This window comes from Leuresthes tenuis, unplaced genomic scaffold, assembly GCF_036924035.1.
Source record: "Leuresthes tenuis unplaced genomic scaffold, fLeuTen1.0.hap1 SCAF_16, whole genome shotgun sequence".
NCBI lineage: Eukaryota > Metazoa > Chordata > Actinopteri > Atheriniformes > Atherinopsidae > Leuresthes > Leuresthes tenuis.
In genome coordinates this window covers 25,362,114-25,383,846 of record NW_027325370.1, presented here as the reverse complement: position 1 = coordinate 25,383,846, position 21,733 = coordinate 25,362,114, and the positions used below count along the sequence as shown (strand labels likewise).

At 42.6% G+C, this 21,733-nt stretch overlaps 3 protein-coding genes across 3 annotated transcripts; 2 read left to right on the top strand and 1 right to left on the bottom strand.

Annotated features, from left to right (window-relative positions):
• Positions 1–88: 88 nt before the first annotated feature.
• Positions 89–2,846, bottom strand: LOC140271161 (tubulin alpha-1B chain). The gene is made up of 4 exons (XM_072366260.1): positions 2,735–2,846; positions 1,522–1,744; positions 1,290–1,438; positions 89–1,192 (listed from the first exon to the last, which is right to left on the bottom strand). The coding sequence occupies exons 1-4, from the start codon at positions 2,735–2,737 to the stop codon at positions 212–214; spliced, it is 1,356 nt and encodes a 451-aa protein (XP_072222361.1). The 5' UTR covers positions 2,738–2,846; the 3' UTR covers positions 89–211.
• Positions 2,847–6,076: 3,230 nt separating this feature from the next.
• Positions 6,077–10,371, top strand: LOC140271162 (uncharacterized). The gene is made up of 2 exons (XM_072366261.1): positions 6,077–6,797; positions 7,784–10,371. Exon 2 carries the CDS (start codon positions 8,905–8,907, stop codon positions 9,688–9,690), a length of 786 nt encoding a protein of 261 aa, XP_072222362.1. The 5' UTR covers positions 6,077–6,797; positions 7,784–8,904; the 3' UTR covers positions 9,691–10,371.
• Positions 10,372–16,547: 6,176 nt separating this feature from the next.
• Positions 16,548–19,101, top strand: LOC140271904 (uncharacterized). The gene is made up of 6 exons (XM_072367208.1): positions 16,548–17,127; positions 17,690–17,746; positions 17,897–17,938; positions 18,299–18,366; positions 18,645–18,688; positions 19,022–19,101. The coding sequence occupies exons 1-6, from the start codon at positions 16,548–16,550 to the stop codon at positions 19,083–19,085; spliced, it is 855 nt and encodes a 284-aa protein (XP_072223309.1). The 3' UTR covers positions 19,086–19,101.
• The last annotated feature ends 2,632 nt before the right edge of the window (positions 19,102–21,733 follow it).

The following is a 21,733-nucleotide window of genomic DNA, read 5'->3' as shown; positions in this document are numbered from 1 at the left end:
ATCTCTGCTAATGGAAATAAATACGTAACAGGGTTCCCTGAGAAATTTGGTTAAAATCACAATTTGACAGTTAAGACAAACAACTATATATTAGAGGAACAGACTTTTAATCTGAAGAAGTCAAACTGGTATTTAATACACAAACATTTCAGTTTTGAATGTATGTAAGAAGACAATGGAGTTTCTTGTGTAACTCATTCCTACAACCCTTTTAATATTCTTCTCCTTCCTCTTCTCCCTCACCCTCAATGGAGTCGACTCCGACTTCTTCATAATCTTTCTCCAGAGCTGCCATATCCTCTCTGGCCTCAGAGAACTCTCCCTCCTCCATACCCTCACCTACATACCAGTGAACAAAGGCCCGCTTGGCGTACATCAGATCAAACTTGTGGTCAAGTCGAGCCCAGGCCTCTGCAATAGCAGTGGTGTTACTCAGCATGCACACAGCCCTCTGGACCTTGGCCAGGTCTCCTCCAGGGACTACAGTTGGTGGCTGGTAGTTGATGCCAACCTTGAAACCAGTGGGACACCAGTCCACAAACTGGATGGAACGCTTGGTTTTGATGGTGGCAATGGCTGCATTGACATCTTTGGGCACCACATCACCACGGTACAAAAGGCAGCAAGCCATGTACTTGCCGTGACGTGGGTCACATTTCACCATCTGATTGGCTGGCTCGAAGCAGGCGTTTGTGATCTCAGCGACTGAGAGCTGCTCATGGTAAGCCTTCTCAGCAGAGATGACGGGGGCGTAGGTGGCAAGAGGGAAGTGGATACGGGGGTATGGCACCAAGTTGGTCTGGAATTCTGTCAGATCAACATTGAGGGCACCATCAAAACGAAGAGAGGCAGTGATCGAGGAGACGATCTGACTGATCAGCCTGTTCAGGTTGGTGTACGTGGGGCGCTCGATGTCGAGGTTCCTACGGCAGATGTCGTAGATGGCCTCGTTGTCCACCATGAAGGCACAATCTGAGTGCTCTAGGGTGGTGTGGGTGGTCAGGATGGAGTTGTAGGGCTCCACCACAGCAGTGGACACTTGGGGGGCTGGGTATATGGAGAACTCTAACTTGGACTTCTTGCCATAGTCCACAGACAGACGTTCCATCAGCAGGGAGGTGAAACCAGAGCCGGTGCCTCCACCAAAGCTGTGGAAAACCAGGAAGCCCTGAAGGCCTGTGCACTGGTCAGCCTGAGGGCGCAGAGCAAAAGATGTAAACCAAATTTGAGATACAGTTGTATGACATAGATAGCTGCCCTATACTTTTCCTGCTGAGAAGGTTACTCACCAGCTTACGGATCCTGTCCAGAACCAGGTCAATTATCTCTTTACCTATGGTGTAGTGTCCACGAGCGTAGTTGTTGGCAGCATCCTCCTTGCCGGTGATTAGCTGCTCAGGGTGGAACAGCTGGCGGTAGGTCCCAGTGCGCACCTCATCTAAAGAGATTCAATCAGAGGTGATGGGTTTCATTAGATTACATCAAGAAACAAAGGCAATGCCAATATTTTCAATCGCTTACCGATGACAGTGGGCTCCAGGTCTACAAAAACTGCTCTGGGGACATGCTTTCCAGCTCCAGTCTCACTGAAGAAGGTGTTGAAAGAGTCGTCTCCCCCGCCGATGGCTTTGTCACTGGGCATCTGTCCATCAGGCTGGATCCCATGTTCCAGGCAGTAAAGCTCCCAGCAGGCGTTGCCAATCTGGACACCGGCCTGACCAACGTGGATGGAGATACACTCACGCTGGAAAAAAGGGACAAGTCAAGTCACCGTCTTCAATTTGAGTCAAGTCTTCAATTTGTCTTCAATTTGAGATGAAGGAAACTGATTTTGTGGGCAGTTGGTTTGAATTCAAACATAGGTAAGGACCTCAATTAAAACCATCCTCCTGCATATCAAGCTTTTAAAAGGTTGAAATAAACTGCATTAAATCATTCTCCCCCATTTGCGTGAAAAGCTTTCACAATTACATCGTCTAGTTTAGGTGAAAACGTGTCCGAGTCCTTTATTTCATAGAGGCCCTTCCATTTTGTGCTGCGACATCAGACTGTCTATTGCGCATTGGATTACTGTAGAGTGGAGGGATTATCTAGGTCAGACATGTTGCAGTGTGCTGGCTCTTTAAAATGCCACATTCAGAAGCATGACTGACGCTTTGTGCCTTTGCATTTCTACTTTATTTAGTTTGATTATTTCTAATACAACATTTGGAGAAATTCCTGATGGCTTAGTTTCATCAATCAGTTCTCTAATTTAATATGCATTTATCTTTCGAAGAAGGGGTGCTGGATCGAAATAATATACATTAATAGTGCATAAACCCCGTTATGAAGCAGAAAATCAGTTTGACGAATGGGTAACGAGGTAAAGAAGATAAGGGAAAGCCACAGGCATCGAAGGCATTTAAGCTGATTTAGAGTTATGCACCAAGAGTATTAAGCAGATTTTACAAAAAAATGTATACATTACTCTCTAAAAAAAAGGGTGCAAATGAGTCAAGTATAAACCGAATAAATTTTTTTATATACCAAAATATCTATTCTCACAATTAAACAGTGTATATTCCCAAATGGCTGTTTTCAAAAAAGAAAAAAAAAAAAAAAACAGAGCCAGACAACAAAGCGCAACGATGCAGATGTCTCAAGCGCGACCTATTTTCTGAGGTTTAAACTCTCCGAGCGGGAATTCTGCAAATGAAACGTTACGAATAAGAGATAAAGAGTCTTTGCTTACCATGATCGCTTGTCAGTATTATGTAATGTAATGAGACAAGTCTGAGGAGAGCGTGCGTCTGCAATGTGAGGTGGCTGAAGCTGCTCTGATGACGCTCTGAAAGAGGACAGGTGACGCGCGCATAAGATAAACCGTCCTACGACAGACGCAGCAACCGATCCACCACCCCCAACATGAGACGCAATCTCCAGACACACCAAAATCCTACACCCCATTTGCATAAATGCAATCAGCTCAAATTTATAATTTTATTTATAAATAATTTATAGTAATTTATTGTTTTACTAATAGTTAAATCAGGTTGCACAGCCGTGTGGTGGTTAGCACCATTGCCTCACAGCAAGAGGGTTCCAGGTTCAACTCCCAACTGTGGGGAGTTTGCATGTTCTCCCCATGTATGCGGTACTCCAGCTTCCTCTCACTGTCCAGGTTAATTGGTGTCTCTAAAGTTGTCCTTAGGAGTGAGCGTGTGATTGGAGAGTGAGATTGACTTTGTTATGTGCAGGGAGGTAAAAGCACACAGTGAGAGACAGGAAAAAAACACGAGGTGAAATTAACACCCAAGGCTTTTTTGGTTAAAAAAAAATAGCAATTTAGAAAGTGAAAGACTAAAATCAACTGTCTAAACTAAAACAAACTATTGATGGGGAATAAAGTGTGTGTAAATTAGGTTAAAAGTGAATTTTAAAAGGTTCTGGGGTTTGCCTGCAGAACCTCACCAGGTGCACAAGGTTTTGTTGGGCTTATTGCCAAGATGAAGCACATGTCATATGGTATTAAGCTAAAATGTTGGATGTCCATGATTCTGTTACTGATACTCAGATGTCGCTGGCTGAAGCTCAAAGTTGCTCAACTGCTATGCTTGATGATACGGAAAACAATGATGTCAAGGTGAATCTGTTATTGACAATAATAGAGAAAATAGTGCTGCTCTTGTTGAGGAAAAGGACATTAAAGCTGCAGAGAGAGGAGTCTTAGAATTAAGATTTAGATTAATGTAGATACACAAAATTACTCCTCCGCATTTAACCCATCCAGGTTGGCACCCATGCACATGCAGAGGGTCACACATTCATGGAGAAAGATGCCATGTACACTGGAGCGGTGGGCGGTCATTCACAGCACCTGGGGGGCATGGGTGTATGGTGCCTTGCTCAAGTGCACCTCAGCCACCTGTCAGTTTACCAAGCAGTGACAGTTGGAATCAAACCGACAACCTTTCGGTTATTGGACAACCCCACTAAGATGGCAATCGTTAGTGCTAAGCTAGCAGTGCTACAGGGCAGTAGTAGAGACAGCATTGCACTTAAGCACTCTGATGGAATGGAGTCTTGTGTCAAAAAAGGGGCTAAGCCAAAGACCAAGTCACAAACAAACTCACCTGTTGTCCCAAGATCTCTACATCTTTCTTTTATATTACCTAAAAAAAACAGCTGTCACTTAAAACACTTCACCTCTACCAGGTCAAAATAAGCCAGCAGGAGACCTCTACAGTTTGTTGAAACAACAAAATTATGTAACAGCTCTTCCTATTAAAATGCAAACATCCCAGTTACTGCCACACTGGGAAATCCCCACTTATAATGGAGATCCTTTGAGCACTGTGTGGAGGCAAAGACACACTGTAAAGAAGAGTATGTACCACCTTGAGCTGTAGGGGACAACCAAGGGACATGGTACGCAGCTGTCTTTACATGACTGCTGAAAAGGGATATGCTGTAGCCAAGCTGCTACTCAAGAAACACTTCAGAAATTAATTTAATATAACAGCAGCCTACATGGAACAGGTCACTGACCAAGTGTCAAGAGTGACGATGCTAAGGTGCTAAAAGAGTGTTGTGATGTTATGGAAGAATTACGATATTTGGAGGAGCTGAGCATGCCAGCTAACATGAAAATTCTGAGTCAGAGGTTTTGCTATAAATTCAGAGAAAAGTGGAGAACAAAGGCAAGTGAGATTTTTGAGAGAACTGGTCAAAGAGCATGTTCCCCCAATCCAGTCTCACGGCTGTTCGTGAAACTGTCACGAAATTAAATTTTCAAATTCGTGCTCCCTGCCACGACTTAACTATAGGTTTTCGTGCTGCTCAGCACGACTTTAAAATGAATGCATTTCAATAGCAAGCATCTTTCGTGTTGGCACCACATATTTTACAGCTGTGCGGTGGTGGTTCTGATGATCGCATTATGTGTTTTTAATGTCTTGATTGGCGTTTAAAAGTCAATCTTGTCTTTCTGTAATTATTAGATAATTAATAGGTCCTGGAAGCGCAATGTTTTCATGCGTTTGCGGCACATATGACAGAAAATAAGAGCGTTTTCACGGTTCTTTCGGGTCAAAATAAATTACAAATATACCCCTGATTATTAACGGTACTGTAGAGACGTGTAGTGGCCATTGCTAAGAAATATTTTTGCTTGTTTTCCAAGAAAAATTGTAATTTCCTTGGTTTGTTTCGTCAATTTACACTACAATTCCCATAAGTCTCAGCGGCGGTTGCGATGGTGATCATAATTTGTACATTTTTATTTACTTTTTATGTGCAGCTTTTAAAGCCAGCACAGTTAGAAATTTAAGTTTTTATATTTAGGAGAAGCTGTAAAGAGGGTTTTCACGGTTCTTTCGGGTCACAATAAAATACAAATATACTCCTGATTATTTTTTCAGCGGTTTCCCGCGGGGATCCACCCATTGCAATCAGACTACTACCCAGGTAGGTTGTGTGCTCTCATAATGTTCTGCTGCCTGTGTGACTGAAAGGCCATTAATGATGCCGTTTTTTGTCATGACACGCATAGTTTGTACATTTGGCCAGTGATTCAAAGACTGGTAGTTTGGACTTTGTCAGCAACATTTAAAGTGACAGTTTTTTTTCTGGTGAAATTTGGCTTGCTGGCTAGCTAGCGCAATGCTTCATTTCCATCAGGTGAAAGGTAGCATCGATAAAAAGCATCAACCTTTTTAAAGTCTGGCATGTGATTGCATGTCCCTGCATGAATTGCTCTTTCTTTAAAATTTGAACGACCGTGGAGCGACTTCACCGGAGCGAATAGTTTTTATTTTCGGTGAGCGGAGAACTGAACTGAGCGGGGCGTTTTGGTGGGAGCGAAGAGGAGCGGATTTTTTCCTGCTCAGCTCCGTTCACATGCTCTGCTCCCAACCTGCATGAATGTACCTGTAATGACAATATTGATTTAGCCTGTCCAGCCTGCTGCTCAGGCCATTTAAATCTCAGTGAGGAAACCCTCGACGCTATTACGCGCTTTTAACAGTGTCACAGGAAGTGGACAACCCTGAACTTCCAGTGTTTTACCGTAATTACTGAAGACGCAACGGAAAATTACAATTCCTTCATTCGGATAAACATTTCAAACCTTTCACTGTTAATGTAGACACGACTGTGTAGTAAATGATTGCGTCTAGGTTAATCCGAATTACATTATCAGATTACAAAAGAGCTGTAACTAGAATCAGCGTTACATATTTGATAACATCTTTTTTCTCCACTCAGCAGTGGTCCTGGTAAGAGAAAAAATGTATTTATTTTGAATTATATGTATTTATTTATTTTGTAACTACATTAACTTTCTCTGTTCTCTCTGCAGCTACATTCAATACACGACAACACACAACTTATACTACACCCACACTACGAAACCAACGGCACTTTTAAGAGCCAATCTCTTTATTTTTACCTCTGTTTATCTCCCCGTCTGTATTTCTAACCATCTCTCTCATCTCAATCTAAATCTTTATCCCTCACTTTTTTCATCTATCTCATCTATCTATCTCTGTCTACTTATCGGTTTATTTGTCTTCTTTTTGTTTGTTAGTCTGTAGTTTGTCAGAATGCCAGGGGGGTCAACAAAAAAGACTTGTCCATTTTGTCAGGGCATTTTATTTTGTGCACAAAAAAGATGCTCACATTGCCACAAAGAGCAGCCTGTGAAGCAACGGCTTAAGAAGAGGCTTTAAAGGTTTGATGAGAAACGAGAGGAATGGGTGTCAAATTGTAAGAAGAACCACAACGTTGCATCCATCAAGGATGAGGCCATTGTCATGGTATGTACAATTTTCTACATGATATTAAACTTTCCAGATGATATTGGAAATACATTCAATGGTACCACAGGTTTTTAAGAGATCATTCTTCAGCAAGGTTAGAAACATACATGCTGCTGTTATTTTTATTAATTATTTTATTTATCTGTGCTGTCTGTGTCTGTCACATTTAGTAAGTATCAACTTTGAAGTCAAGTCAACTTTATTATCAATAATGCCATATGTACGGTACATACAGATAATTTAAATTGCATTTCCCTCTTATCCCCAGATGAGAAGCAGATGTAATTGTGTTTCTACAAGAGCATCATTTAATGTACTGTTTCTATTTCGGTAGTAATAACCATAAGTAATCATATCTCCCCATTCACACAGTGTTTCACATAGAGTTCACCTTAGGTGAACTTTGACCGGTAAAATTACAGCCTCAATCAATACCAAATATGTGTATCGTACCAGTAAACTGACAAAGCAAAATAAAATATAGACAGGATCTGTACAGACACAGACACACCTCTGGTTTATAAGCGTGGCTTAAGTTCTTGGGCACTATGCCTTTTTTCAGGCATAGCAGTTTTAAATTCATATAATACCTGTACACACTTCCTCCTGGACAGCTTTAAATTTTTTACATTTAGCTGATGCTTTTATCCAAAGCACCTTACAAAGAGCAATTTGGAGTTCAGCATCTTGCCCAAGGACACTTCAACATTTTTCCTTGCTTTAAGCCCTGATGATTGAGAGAGATTTTAGAAAAATCCAACTCAGAGATGTTTTGCTGTTTGTTAACATATAGTTGGTTTATGCTTCTGTTTGAATCTTTCCTATTTACACATACTCCATCACACAAAGGCTAAACCCACCATGAAGTCAATATAATTCAAAATGGCATTAACTTGGGTACTTTCACAAATAATGTTGTATTTCTGTTCTACTGTTGCTTTTCCATTTCTTTTTAAATCAAATTCATATTTTTGTCATTACAGCTTGAAAAACTCCAAGCATTTGGTTACAAGCCACTGCTGCTTCTAGGCAAGGACACCAAGAAGAAGTGTGAGCTATTAACCCCTCGCTGCACACTTAACGCCAGGACTACCTTCAGAAAATAGCCTCACTGTATGAGTACTTTTGTGAAGGTGAGAATCAAGCACAGTATTTTTTAAGCAAGATATCAGATGTAGTGTCGGGTATGCAAAAGATTGGATCAATGTTTATATCCTAAAGAGGTCATTCACCCTTAAAATTCAAATTAAATCATCAACTCACTTCCTTGATAGTAAAAGTTTAGGAAAGGTTTCCATTTTAATATAACCAACACAGTTAGTACAACACTGGATCAACTGTTTTCCAACCATTGAAGTTAAAGTGAAATTAAAGCAGAAGAAATTAAATGACATGTGCAAATACTACTAATACCATTTTGAATGACCTGAATATGTAAGAGTCATCTTATGTTTCACTGATTATAACACATACACATTTTTCTATTAACATATACTAATTAGACATGAAATTTGCAAAGTACCGAGTCAATAAATGAATTGAGTAAAAATCTTAATATACTCTACACAAACTAAACAACATTTAGGATGGTGCTCAAATGTAAAGCTTCAGATGCAGATGGACCATTAACAAAAGTATCTAAAAGAAAAAGAAGACCATCAAATGTTGGCTGGATATATCACAAATGACATCTATACTAACTTGGAGGCATAAAACCCAAAGTTTTTTAGTACACACAGTGTGAACTAAACAGTTTGGCCCAATCTGTAAACAAACATTAGGCTTGGTGTCATTCTTTGACTAGATATTATGAGTATCCTTTCACTCTCAAAACAATATATTCATTAGATTCTGTGGGACAGTAGATTCTGTGGTAGAGGTAGTGTGAGTGTGAAGCTGTAGTGTCGCGAGATTGTGTGAGACTATCGGCAGATTCAAACAAGGCGCGCCTCAAATAGAGCAAACAATATGGTAAGATTACGCCAAAAACTACTGTTTAAATAAATATATTATCGGGTGAAACAAAAACAAAACACTGGAGTACAGTGAAGAAAGCCTGGAGAGCCTCACGGATTTCATCGACGAGTGTTTTGACAGGATCGTCATGGGGAAAACTAACCAAACCCCATCTGCTAGCAGCAAGGCTTCAACTTCAAAGAGAAGTCGTAATGTAGAGTCACCCGGAGCGACGTCTCCAGCTGGTAATGATTCGACGGACATTTTAACATCGATCGATAACAAATTATCCAGCTTCGACGCCCGTATGTCTCTGTTGGAGATTCTACACAGAGAGTTCCAGGCATTACGGGAGTCGTTGGAGTTCAGCCAGCAACAGGTGCAGACGCTGGCTGCAGAAAACGCAGCCCTCAGAGGATCGGTGAAAACACTCACCGAAGGAATGAGCCGGATCTCTGATGAGAACAAGAGGATTAAAGAATCAATTATTGACCTCCAGGCTCGTAGTATGAGGGACAATCTGGTGTTTTCTGGAATCCCGGAGCAGGCAGACGAGGATCCTGAACTCGCAGTGAAAAACTTCATTCAAAATCAACTGAAACTTCCAGTAGATGTAGTGAAAAACATTACTTTTCACCGAGTCCACCGCCTGGGAGGGAAGAGACCTGATGCCCGCCGACCGAGACCGATTGTGGCCAAGTTCGAGCATTATCAACAGAAGGTCCAGGTGAGGGGACGCGGCAGGGAGCTCAGAGGAACGGACTTCAGCATCAACGACCAGTTTCCCAAAGAAATCCTGGAAAGACGCAGGGTTCTGTTCCCCATCCGGAGAAAGTTCATGGAAGGAGGCTCCCGAGCTGTCATCGCGGTGGATAAGTTATTCATCAACGGGCAGCTGTACCGCGACCAGAAAACCACTCCTTGGCTCTTCTAAACTCCAGGTGATCTGTATTCGTTAACTTGTATGAATCATTTCACTGTATATGACATAAGTAAGATATATAATAATAATCTATCCAATTCACAGTTATCTATCAAGGCAAAATATATAACTCACTGCCAGTCTCACCAGCACAGGATGTATGCAGTTCATATTTGTTTATTTGGGTATGTTTTTTTGTTTTTGTTTTTTCTATCTCACACTTCCACTCTTTCTTCCCCAACCCGCTGCGTTTCCACCTTAATAAGTAATGTTAACAAGCACGGCGCACATAGAGTTTTGAGCAGAGCACATAATCAAGTTCCACACAGCATCGACAGCGCAAGTACATATTGTAGCAAGCCCATACTGACAACTGAAACACCAACAATGGCATGTTCATGGAAGCATATATGCACACACACGCACGGGATGCTTTTAGCAAGCATCCAGCACTCACTGCGTTAGTCTGAGCATGTCCACGCTGAGGTTTATCTCATGGAATGTGCATGGAGCTGGGTCCAGAGAGAAGAGATTAAAAATCTCCAATAAATTGAAGGATTTACAGGCGGACATTGTTTTATTACAGGAGATTCATTTATCAAAGACTGTAGCTGATGTTCTCACCACAGCACAGTTTCCTCATGTGTACTCAGCCTGTTACAACTCCAGACAAAGAGGTGTAGCCATTCTGATAAATAGAAGAGTAAATTTCACCGTAAACAACACAGTTATAGATCCAGAAGGTAGATTTCTAATAGTTAATTTATCTATTCAAAATATGAATTTATGCATTGCAAATATATATGGTCCAAATGTGGATGACCCCTCATTTTTTCACTCCTTTTTCACTTCACTCTCTGATCACTCAGATAACACACTCATCATAGGAGGGGACTTTAACATGGTATTAGACTCAGGAGTAGACAGACTCAGTACTTCAGGAAGTCAGACGAACTGGCAGTCCACGAATATTGTTAAACAGTATATGAAAGATTTTGGTCTTTGTGATGCTTGGCGCTCCCACCACCCCACTCTTAGGGAATACACCTTCTTCTCACCGGTACACCACTCATATTCAAGAATAGATTATTTCTTAGTTAGTAGTTCCTTGATGAGGGATATTTCAGACACCAAAATCCACCCCATCACTATCAGTGATCACGCTCCAGTTTCTATCACACTGAAGAATAACAGAGTTACACCACCAGCTAGGAATTGGAGATTTAATACATCATTACTAAAAGACCCTGATTTTATTAATTATTTCAAAAGGTCTGTATATTTAGAAAATAATGACCTGCCAGGAATGTCAGCTTGTACTCTCTGGGAAGCAGGAAAAGCAGTTATGAGAGGCAAAATAATCTCTTTTTCATCAAATAAGAAAAAGAGGGAAAGTTCAAGGATATCAGATTTAGAACTCAGGATTAAATCATTAGAAATTGTCTACAGTACCTCCAAAGAGGAACACACACTGAATGAACTAAGAAAAGCTAAACTTGAATTAAACAAAATTATTGATAAACAAACACAGTTTCTGAGACAAAGACTTCGCTTGGAGAACTTTGAGCACGGCAATAAATCTGGAAGGTTCCTAGCTAACCAACTAAAGAGAAACAAAGAGAAAACAACAATCACTTCTGTTAAAGACTCAAAAGGAAATGTCACCCATGACCCCGATGTAATCAACAATGCTTTTAGGGACTTCTATAAAACCTTATATTCATCACAAAATGATCCATCAGACAGTAACATAGATCAGTTTCTTAGTAATATCAACCTTCCAAAATTACAAACCGAATAGGCAATGGCTCTGGATTCACCTCTTTAAATAGGAGAACTCCATGAAGCCCTTCAACATATGCCTAGTAACAAAGCCCCGGGACCAGATGGTTTTCCAGCAGAGTCCTACAAAGAATTTTGGACTGTTTTGGCACCTGCATTTCACAAAATGGTATTACAAGTTAAGCAGAATGGCAGATTATCCCCACACATGAACTCTGCTAACATTATCTTGCTACAGAAACCAGGAAAAGACCCCATACTTCCATCCAGCTACCGCCCAATATCTCTAATAAATGCAGACCTCAAAATAATTTGTAAAGCCCTCGCCAAAAGAATAGAAAAAATAACTCCACTTATAATACATCCTGACCAGACAGGTTTTATAAAGGGTAGACACTCATCCACTAACACTTGCAGGCTGATTAATCTCATAGACTATTCTACCATCAACAACCTGGAAACCACAATAGTCTCTCTAGATGCAGAAAAAGCATTTGATCGAGTGAACTGGAAATTTTTATTCGCAGCATTAAACAAATTTGGGTTTGGGTCACACTTCATCAACTGGATAAGGATATTATATAGCTCCCCAAATGCGTGTGTCAGGACAAATGATCAAACCTCTCCAAGCTTCAGTCTGCAGAGAGGTACAAGACAGGGTTGCCCACTTTCTCCCTCACTTTTTGCTATTTTCATCGAACCTTTAGCAGCTGCTATCAGACAAGAAAGAAATATTAAAGGCATCCAACCCCAAAATATTGAGCATAAAATAAGTCTTTATGCTGATGATGTTTTACTTTTCCTTCAGAACTCTCAAACGTCTCTCACTCACACGATCACACTCATAAATAAATTCTCAGCACTTTCTGACTACTCTATCAATTGGTCTAAGACCACAGTTCTGCCCATTAACTGCAGAGTCCAGAATATACCTGCGATCACTTTACAGTCAGGAAATATTAGATATTTAGGCATAAACATTTCCTCCAGGCTCTCAGAGCTAACAAAGCTAAATTATGTGCAATTATTAAAGACAGTAGAGGACGATCTCTCTCGTTGGAAGTCCTTACCTATATCACTTATGGGGAGAGTTACAACCATTAAAATGATGATACTACCAAAAGTTAACTATTTGTTCTCAATGATCCCCATAAAACCATCTGCTACTTGGTTTAAGTCACTAGATTCATGCATTTCCAAATTTCTGTGGAAAAACAAACCACCACGTATTAGTTTAAAAACCCTACAGAAGACCAAGGACTGTGGTGGATTAGATTTACCTAATTTTCAGCACTATTCCTTAGCCAATAGGTTACAGTATATATCAAAATGGTTTAAACCTAGCCCAATAGATGAACCATGGATAAATATAGAACAAGCATTGTGTGATAATCTGGAAATCTCTGACCTGCCACTTATTAGTCAAAACGTAAAAAATCACAAATGTTTCAAAAGCATTAACATCAGCGCCTCTCTGACAGCCTGGTGGGAATTTCTTAAAATAACAAAGTCTTCAATTGTCCCATGTAAGCTTACACCCATCTGGAACAATCCTGACATACTGCAAAACAAAAAAATGCTAAACTTTACTCTGTGGAAGATCAAAGGAATCAAACATCTGGAACATATAATCCAAAATGGACATTTTATTTAATTTGATGAGCTCATATCACAACACGAGATAGGCAGCAATAAATTCCTAGAATATCAACAACTTAAGTCTATAATAACAAAGAAATATATCCTCCACCAACCAGACTTACAACTCCCGACTAGGATAGCAGAATTTCTAAGCATCTGCACCCCAAAACTACTATCAAAAATATATAAATTATTGTCTAAAATAGATGACACAATGTCTCTTCCATCCTCAAAATGGGAGGCAGATTTATCCATCAGTTCTACTCATAGCTTCTGGCCACAAATATGTTTCAACACCTTCAGAATGACTCAGAATTCTAATTTACAGCTCATACAATACAAAATTCTTCATAGAACACACTATACAGGACAAAGGATGTTCAGGATACACTCAAACATCTGCTCACATTGCACAGATAACACACCTGATGATTATGCACACGCTTTGTGGTTCTGTGCGCCTGTCCAGAAGTTCTGGCTTGAAGTCTGTGCGGACCTATCAACATGGCTAAAGTGTAGCATCCCTGCATGCCCCACACTGTGCATACTGGGTGACTTAGACAACATCAACATGGAAATTAACTCAGCACACATGGTTCTCACAGTGTTATGTATCGCAAAGAAAACTATTCTCATGAACTGGAAAGCGAAGAACAATCTGTGTATTAACCAGTTTAGAAATTTTCTTTTAGACTATATTAGCATGGAAACAATGTCTGCCTCCTCAAAACATCAACTGACTGAATTTAATTCTCTCTGGTCCCCTCTGATTAGCTTTATCACATAGTGGTGGTGGTGGGTTGCTGTCCCGTCGCTCTGGGCGGTTGGGTGTGTGCTGGGGGGGGCTGTGTGGCTTCGGGCGTCTGGTGGTCTCTCGGGTCGTGGGGACCGGGTTGGTCATTGCTGGGGGGGACTGTGTATCGAGCTTGGAGGGCAGTTTTGGGGGCTTGCGGGTGGGACTGTCTTGCGGTGTGGGGCGGGGTCACTTAGGGGCCTTGGGGTGGTGGCTGCTGGCTCTATGCCAGGTGGCCGGGCCGCTCTGGCGTGGGTGGTGGTGCTGGGCCTGGGCCCTGGTGGCTGGGCGCTGCCTTGCGCCCGGGGGGGGGGGCCCTGCCTGTGACTGGGGGGGCTGGGTTGCCCTGGACGCGCCACAGTATGGGTGGGTTGGTGCAGGTCCTGGTGCTTGTTGCTCTGGGACCTCCAAGGTGTACGCAGATGGTTGTTTTTTTTTCAGGGTGTTGGGGCGTGCGGTGGGGGGGGGGGGGCAGTGCTTTTCCCCTGTTGGGGGGGGGCCTGGGGGGCCTGGGTGATGGTGGGTCTCAGGCCCGGGCTGCTGCGACTGGTGTGACCGGGTGGTTTGTTTGTTTGTTTTTTGTTGTTGTTTGTTTGTTTTTTGTAGAGGTCCTCCGGGGTGGGGTGGAGCAGGATGGGTACCTTCTGGGGGTACAGTAGCTCCCGGAATATGGTCGCTGCAGGCCCCGAGCCTGGTGGACATCAGCCCCTCCTGCCCTGGGTTGGCTCCCATCCAGCGGGGATGCCTATTGCAGCCAGTCCCCATACCTCTCTCCCTTCAGGCTCCTGTACACAGCACACACTCACACATGAAGGGTTTTGGGGGCGTGTGTGTTCGGTGGGGTGTAGTGGATGGAGCCACGTAGGTGGTCCCCTTGGCTGCACTCTGCAGTTCCCCGCCCCTGTTTTAATTACACCTTAGACATTACTACTTATCAAACACACTCACACACACACATTAGGTCTTGGGGGGTGGTTACACTGAGTGGCATCAGTGGACGGGGCTCTTTGGGTATGTAGGCTGCCCAGAGGGCCGCGCTCCCAGTTCTACAAGTTTGGCTGCCCCTCAATTTTAATCGCTCACTATTAGAAAATATTGAAGAGCCAGAAGGGTGAGGGGAGGGGTCTTCTTCGCACACCCCTGCTTCCTGGTTGCTGCTCGGGGCGGGAGGGGCCAAGATGATTAATTAATTGTTCTGCTGGTTCGGGGTCTATGGTGGCTGGGGGGCTGCTGGCCCCCTGGTGTGCCCGCTGCGCTACACCCCAGCGGAGTTGAGGGAGGGAGGACGTGTGGATGTGTGGATGTATGGGACGTGAAAGTGTGTGTGGTAATGATTGGGCCTGGATCTGGGACTTGCTGTCGCCTGGCCTGCCTGTGCTTCTCCCGATGGGGGGGCGGCGTTGCCTCTCCCCGCTGCTCACGACTTCACCCACCTGTGGGCACGTCTTGACTCCCAGGGCACTTGGCCAGGGGCGCTGGGGCAGGCGCTGACCCACTGTGTGGCTGTCTGGGGCGCTTGGCCCTCCTGGGTATTGGGTGGGGCCTCTGCCGGGGGGTTTGGGGGCGCTCGGGCTCCCGGGGCCCGGGTCCAGTGCACGGCCCATGTCTGGGCGGCTGGGGCCTGGCGGGGTCGGTGGGCTGTTGCCCCTGGCTCCCGGAGGGCATCTGCCCTATGCTTATGGGGGCTCTGTCCGGGGGCTTCCTCTGCAGTCTTCTGGGTGTATGCGTGGCTGTCCCTGTGGTGGGCTTCCTGGGTTCTGTGCTCCGTGGGGGCTGCTGGTGGCCTGGGTCTTGTGGCCCTCTCTACCTCCTTCTGATTGCTGGGGGGGGCTGTGGATTGTGGCTCTGTACACTTATACACTCATAACTAAGCACGGTTACCATGTAGGTCCTGTGCCATGGGTGTTGCATGTTCTCACACACACACACACACACATTTATTAGCCCAGTAGCATGCTCGCTAAGCAGTTGATGTATTATCATGTCGTCTCAGGTCATCTATACTCACACCTGTGTTGTATGCGATTGCCGCTTCTTGTGCTTGTTTTTGTTTGTTTGTGTGTTTGTTTTTTCTCTGCTTGTCTGCTTTCAGGTGCTCCTGGTGGCGCTAAGGCTGGATTCCCCTCAGAGGCCATGGATTGTTGTCTGTTTTGTTTTTTACAGGTGTAGCAGCTGGTTGTCTGGTTTTTGTTTCTATTTTTGTTCTGTTTCCTCTTCTTTCCTCTTCTTCTTTCCTTGTCCCCCGGTCCGGTTCAGTTCTATTACATGTCATATATTGTCAACAGAAATAAATAAATGGGCATCAAGGGGAGCTTTACATTTATAAAACTTCCCTTGGCAAAGCAAATCTGTTTGGCATCAAAGGTATTCAGACTACAATTCTGCTGCCATAATGCTGAACAGGACAAGGGGGAGAAAAACAAAAAAAAAACAACAATATATTCTATTTGTCACAGTCATGCACCTTTAAATGTAGATACGATGATAATTATTATGTCAGTAGTTCTTCTGTAATCCAAAGTAACCACAAATCTGTTCAGGAAGAATTGGACTATAATGATTGTCAGAGATGAACACTTCAGGTAGCCCATGGTCAGTCTCATTGTTTTAAGTAAGAAAAACACAACACTCTGTTTAACAGGTTGGACCCAGGATGCCAGTGAAAATCATATTACACCTGCACCTCACACCGTGTGACCAATCGGAGGTCAGAATCAATGGGGAAAGGGCGAAGACCATAGAGGAGCTGGAGGAGAGCACCATCAAGGGGCAGGTGGGGCAAGAGGAGGGCACCATCAAGGGGCAGGTGGGGCAAGAGGAGGGCACCATCAAGGGGCAAGTGGGGCAGGAGGAGGGCACCATCAAGGGGCAGGTGGGGCAGGAGGAGGGCACCATCAAGGGGCAGGTGGGGCAGGAGGATAGTACCACTGAGGGCCAGGTGGGGCAGGAGGAGAGTACCACTGAGGGCCAGGTGGAGCAGGAGGAGGGCACCATCGAGGGGCAGGTGGAGCAGGAGGAGGGCACCATCAAGGGGCAGGTGGGGCTGGAGGATAGTACCACTGAGGGCCAGGTGGGGCAGGAGGATAGTACCACTGAGGGCCAGGTGGGGCAGGAGGAGAGTACCACTGAGGGCCAGGTGGAGCAGGAGGAGGGCACCATCGAGGGGCAGGTGGAGCAGGAGGAGGGCACCATCGAGGTGCAGGTGGAGCAGCATAGCACCACAAAAAGGAAAGGTAATCAGGACCATGTTTGACCCATGGGTTACGTTGCTCAGCTTCCAATGTTTTTTTCCCCATAGTTGTATGTAGATTCCTTACACTAAGCATTATTAGACTTTATTAGCATTATACACTACTGTATGTGTATAGTTTTGTGAAGCAAACTCCATTTGAGGCACAATGACAGAGGAGCTGACAGAGCATGAATAAACAGAAAGACAATTGCCACAAAATTTCAGTGACAGAAGGTGTTAAACATCATGGTGTGTGTATATCCTTGTGGAGTCAATGGATGGCAGTGTCCAAGTCTATGAACACTTTAGTTGAAGGCACCGTATGTATTAGTCTATTGGATTGCAATAGATTTTGATGACCACATGCTATCAAGAAATTGGGATTTTTACATACAGTACAGCACATAGACGAGAAAAATCACCCGGATTTAATTTATCAACATCAGTTCAGTCTTACTACATGTACTGCAGCATTTGCAAGACATTGTGATCTTACATTATTTAAAATAATAAGATAAATCATAATGTGGTATATGATTATTTTTTCTTCGCCAAACCCATAGCTGTCTCTAGAGGGTCATTCAGGGGCACAGCTCTGAGCTGCAAAAAGAAAAGGTCAGGTATGTAAACGTGTATGGTAATTGAAAATATATTTTTAATTAATTGTATTGGTATCCTGATAACTCCATCTGTTGCCATTGCTATTTTTTCTCGTTCTGTTTTTTGAGTGGACATACTATATCACCAGTCTGTAATTTTACATCCTACAGAGACACCAAGGCATCTGCCTCAGACGAAAAAGCCACGAAAGAGTAAGTGAAGTTATTCCTGTTTTTAACCTGGGTCACAGACAGATCATTTTATGCCTTTACATGCATAAAACAAATCGGACTATTGCCAGGTGGGCAAGAGAATGGGGTGTTGGCTTAGATGTGTTACCCTCCTCTTGTCAGCTGTGGCTCAGCAGTTTTATGGCCATTCCAGCAAGAGTACCACATTGGAACTGAGAGCAGCTCCATGGTACAAGTTCAACTTGGTCTAACTATTCATCAGTGATAAATGTTATCATCACTTTCCATCCTTGCAAGTTTGGTCACTGCTTACGTCTTCATAGCTGTATTTATTTGGATCCTAATCTAAAAATATGTGAAATGTGTTTTTGGTGTTTACAGATTTCTCCTACCACACTCACCTACAGGCTTTCCCCATCAGGAGCATAATAAAAGAAAGAGTGAGAAAGGTATGTTAGGCATATAAGAAATGCATATAGACCATAGGATTTCTAAACTTCCTTGTGTATTTGCAATATATACCATATTTGTCAGCTAGATACTTTATGTGTAAGGTCTTTATGAATTACAGATTAAAAAGCAGTTTGTACCGAAAATGTCATGATCCGATACTGTAAATATCAAAAATGACCTATTATATCAATGAAATGCAGTGACTATAACTTTAAGAAATGTACTCATCATAAGAATAAAATCAATGTCTTTGGTTTTTTTATTCTATTCACAGGGCAAAGAAGAAATGTTGGTTGACTGGGAGCCATGTCCAGTATGGTATATATTCAACTGTTTTTCTGCTTCATTACCTGTAGTCCCACAAGGGAGAACAACCACATGAAATACAGATGCGATGCAACTGTCAACAGATACAACTTCAGAGGCTATCCTACCATTTGTGTCATTTCTTTCACCTGTGCTACAGTTAAAACAACTCCGAAATATATGCATTATTCAAAATGGTGGTGGTCCGTTAAAAACAGTCATAATTAACATTTATTCTTAACAGCTATAAAAGACACATTCATAAAATGTTGTTTTGCTTGATGCATATTACCTTTAAATCTATTGGAAAGACTCAGTAACAGAAACCGTTCCTTCTGTTTTCAGTGGCGAGCAGTGGCCCCATTCCTGGCAGCCAAAGGATTCTCTCCAAAATAACAATGAAAAATAAAATGTATAATTTGAACTCCATTTTTGTTTCTGCATATTTATTATTTATTCTGCATTTGAGGTAATGTCTCAACCTCTCTCTTGTAGAGATAAGGTGAGAAACCCTGCATTCAGGTTGATACATAGAGTTTAACCTCCTTTTCAGAAGTTCCTCAACATAGACACATTTTTCAGTTTCCCCGTGTGTGCGTGGGTTCTCTCCGGGTACTCTTCCTCCCACAACTTGCATGTTAAGTTAATTGGTGTCTCTAAAATTGTCCTTAGGAGTGAGTGTGAGTGTGTGTGGTTGTTTGTCTCATTTGCCCTGTGATGGACTGGCGACCTGTCCATGGTGTACCCCGCCTGTCGCCCAATGACCACTGGGATAGGCTCCTTAACCAACACATTATAATACATTGTTGAAAGCGAAATTTACAATCTTCCTTCAGGGAATGTATGCAAGTTTTAGTGTGTCAGTTATTAACCTGTAAAATTTATTTTTATTTTGAAATAAAAACAGTATATGGTGGTTACTAAGGAAGCTACTATCGCTGTAGCTTCCGTAAACGTCACGTTGATCACCATAGGCTACTTTTTTTGTTTGTTTGTTTTAATTAGGGGTGCCAATGCCAAAGGCATTAAGACACACATATTACTCTTGTACATACTTGTTATTTTTCTGTTTCCGCCCTAAATTTCGGTTTGCTACTCCTCCCACAGCGATGGTTCGACCGGCTCAACAAGCTCAAAACTGCCTCCTTTTGGAGGCCTTATAACTCAGCCATACGGCATCACATAGACATCATTCAAAGTTAAAATGCATTTGTTCCGGCTTCGCTGCTGAAACACGCTACAAAGGAAATACACGCAGGCAACAGAGAAATAAGTTTGTTTTGGATGAATAACAGCGCACCCTGAAAGATCCCTGCCCACTGACATCTTCTGCATTGAATCAGAGCGCCGAGGCGAATGGAGAGAGCCGGAATGATTATATTTACAGGATAATGTTTTCACGGACATCTAATATATAAACAAATAAAATAAAGACAGGTTTTATTTGTCATTTTTATGCATCACATATGAGGGCGCTGCTATTGCTATGGAAACGACAGGAAACAAACACGTCTCCCATGAGTCTGAGTAGAGCAGTGTTCCTCAATTCCGGTCCCCATGACCCACTGCCCTGCATGTTTTCGATATTTCCCTCCTCCACCACACCTGATTCAAATGATCAGCTCGTCATCAAGCTCTGCAGTGGCCTGATAAGGAGCCATTCATTTGAAGAGTAGAAGAACACTAACAACAACACTAATAATAATGTAAGTAATAAAAGACCTGTTCAACCCCCCCTCCTTCATTCAAAACTTGAGAGCCCTCATTTCATCCAGCTTGGTCTTAATAAGGGTCTGAGAAAGCACACCTCAAAGGGCCTTGCCTTGGAGCGAGATGAAAATTAAACTTTGGTGTAGGACAAAGGTGAAGACATCATTGGAAAGGTCTAGACCTAGGGAGTAACATATGTCAGTATGAAAATTGTGGGGAGCTCCTGTGCCTCAGGGGTGACCTTTGAACCTTGAACCTGAGACACTTTTGAAGGCTTACAGAGCAGCAGCAAAATGGGCTACAGACCAGTTGTAAACAGTTTTGGAAAGCTCTTGACCTATACTACCATCACCTGTGGGACACCTGTAGGGAGCGCCACTAAGTAAGGTCAAAACCTAGATAAAACATGATTTAACCCCTGTAGTTATAAGCAAGATCAAATCTAACCAAACAGATGTGCTTCCCAACCCCAAAACCTGTAATAACTCTGAAAGTTTCCAAGCCACAATTTCACATATTACAGGAAACACATTCAAACTACAAAACATATGGCGCTGCCCGCCACTGTGTACGGTAACTTAGTACAAATTGTAGTTTTTATATCGTGCTTCCGGGTTAGGGTTGCGAAATTAGGTTTTAAAAAACATATCTGCGTATTTTTCTACTGAAAAGTATAACCCTAACATGTACGTTTATGTCGTCAGAAAAGCTATGTTATGGAAACATAAAAATACGCTAATTTAGACATGACTCCTGCCACTCTATTTCGCCGACGGAAAGGGGCGTATTCAATAGCGGAACCGATTAAGCAACGTCACAAAACCAACTTTCGGGCTTCGTCTCTATGTTTGCCACATATTGTATATAAAAGGTTGCGATAAACTTTTAGTCTAATGTTGTTAACAGTGTGTGCACATAACACGTTATGGTGGTAAGTTACGAGTAAGTTAAGTGACCCATTTTTGGAAGGATACCGTAAAAACTTGACACATCCTGGCGGTAAAAAAACCAAGCGGTGAGAGGTTGGCCGTAAAAAAAAAAAAAAAAAATGGCGGAAGTACATAATTGACAGTGCTAGCAGAGTCCAAAGGAACCGCCATAGCAACGATAGAAACCTATTCCTATTAACTAACAAACGAAAGATCATATACATTCAGTGAAGGAATAATATGAGAACAAAATACTCATCTTTGGCAATATTTTATTTATCTTTCATGAATACACAAGTAAAGATACACCAAACACATATTTGTCAAATAAGCCAAGAGGCTGCATTTATTCATAACACTGGACTTTGAGGCTAGGCTAACTTCAAAAGCACTGACAAAAAAAAAACATGTAATCAAG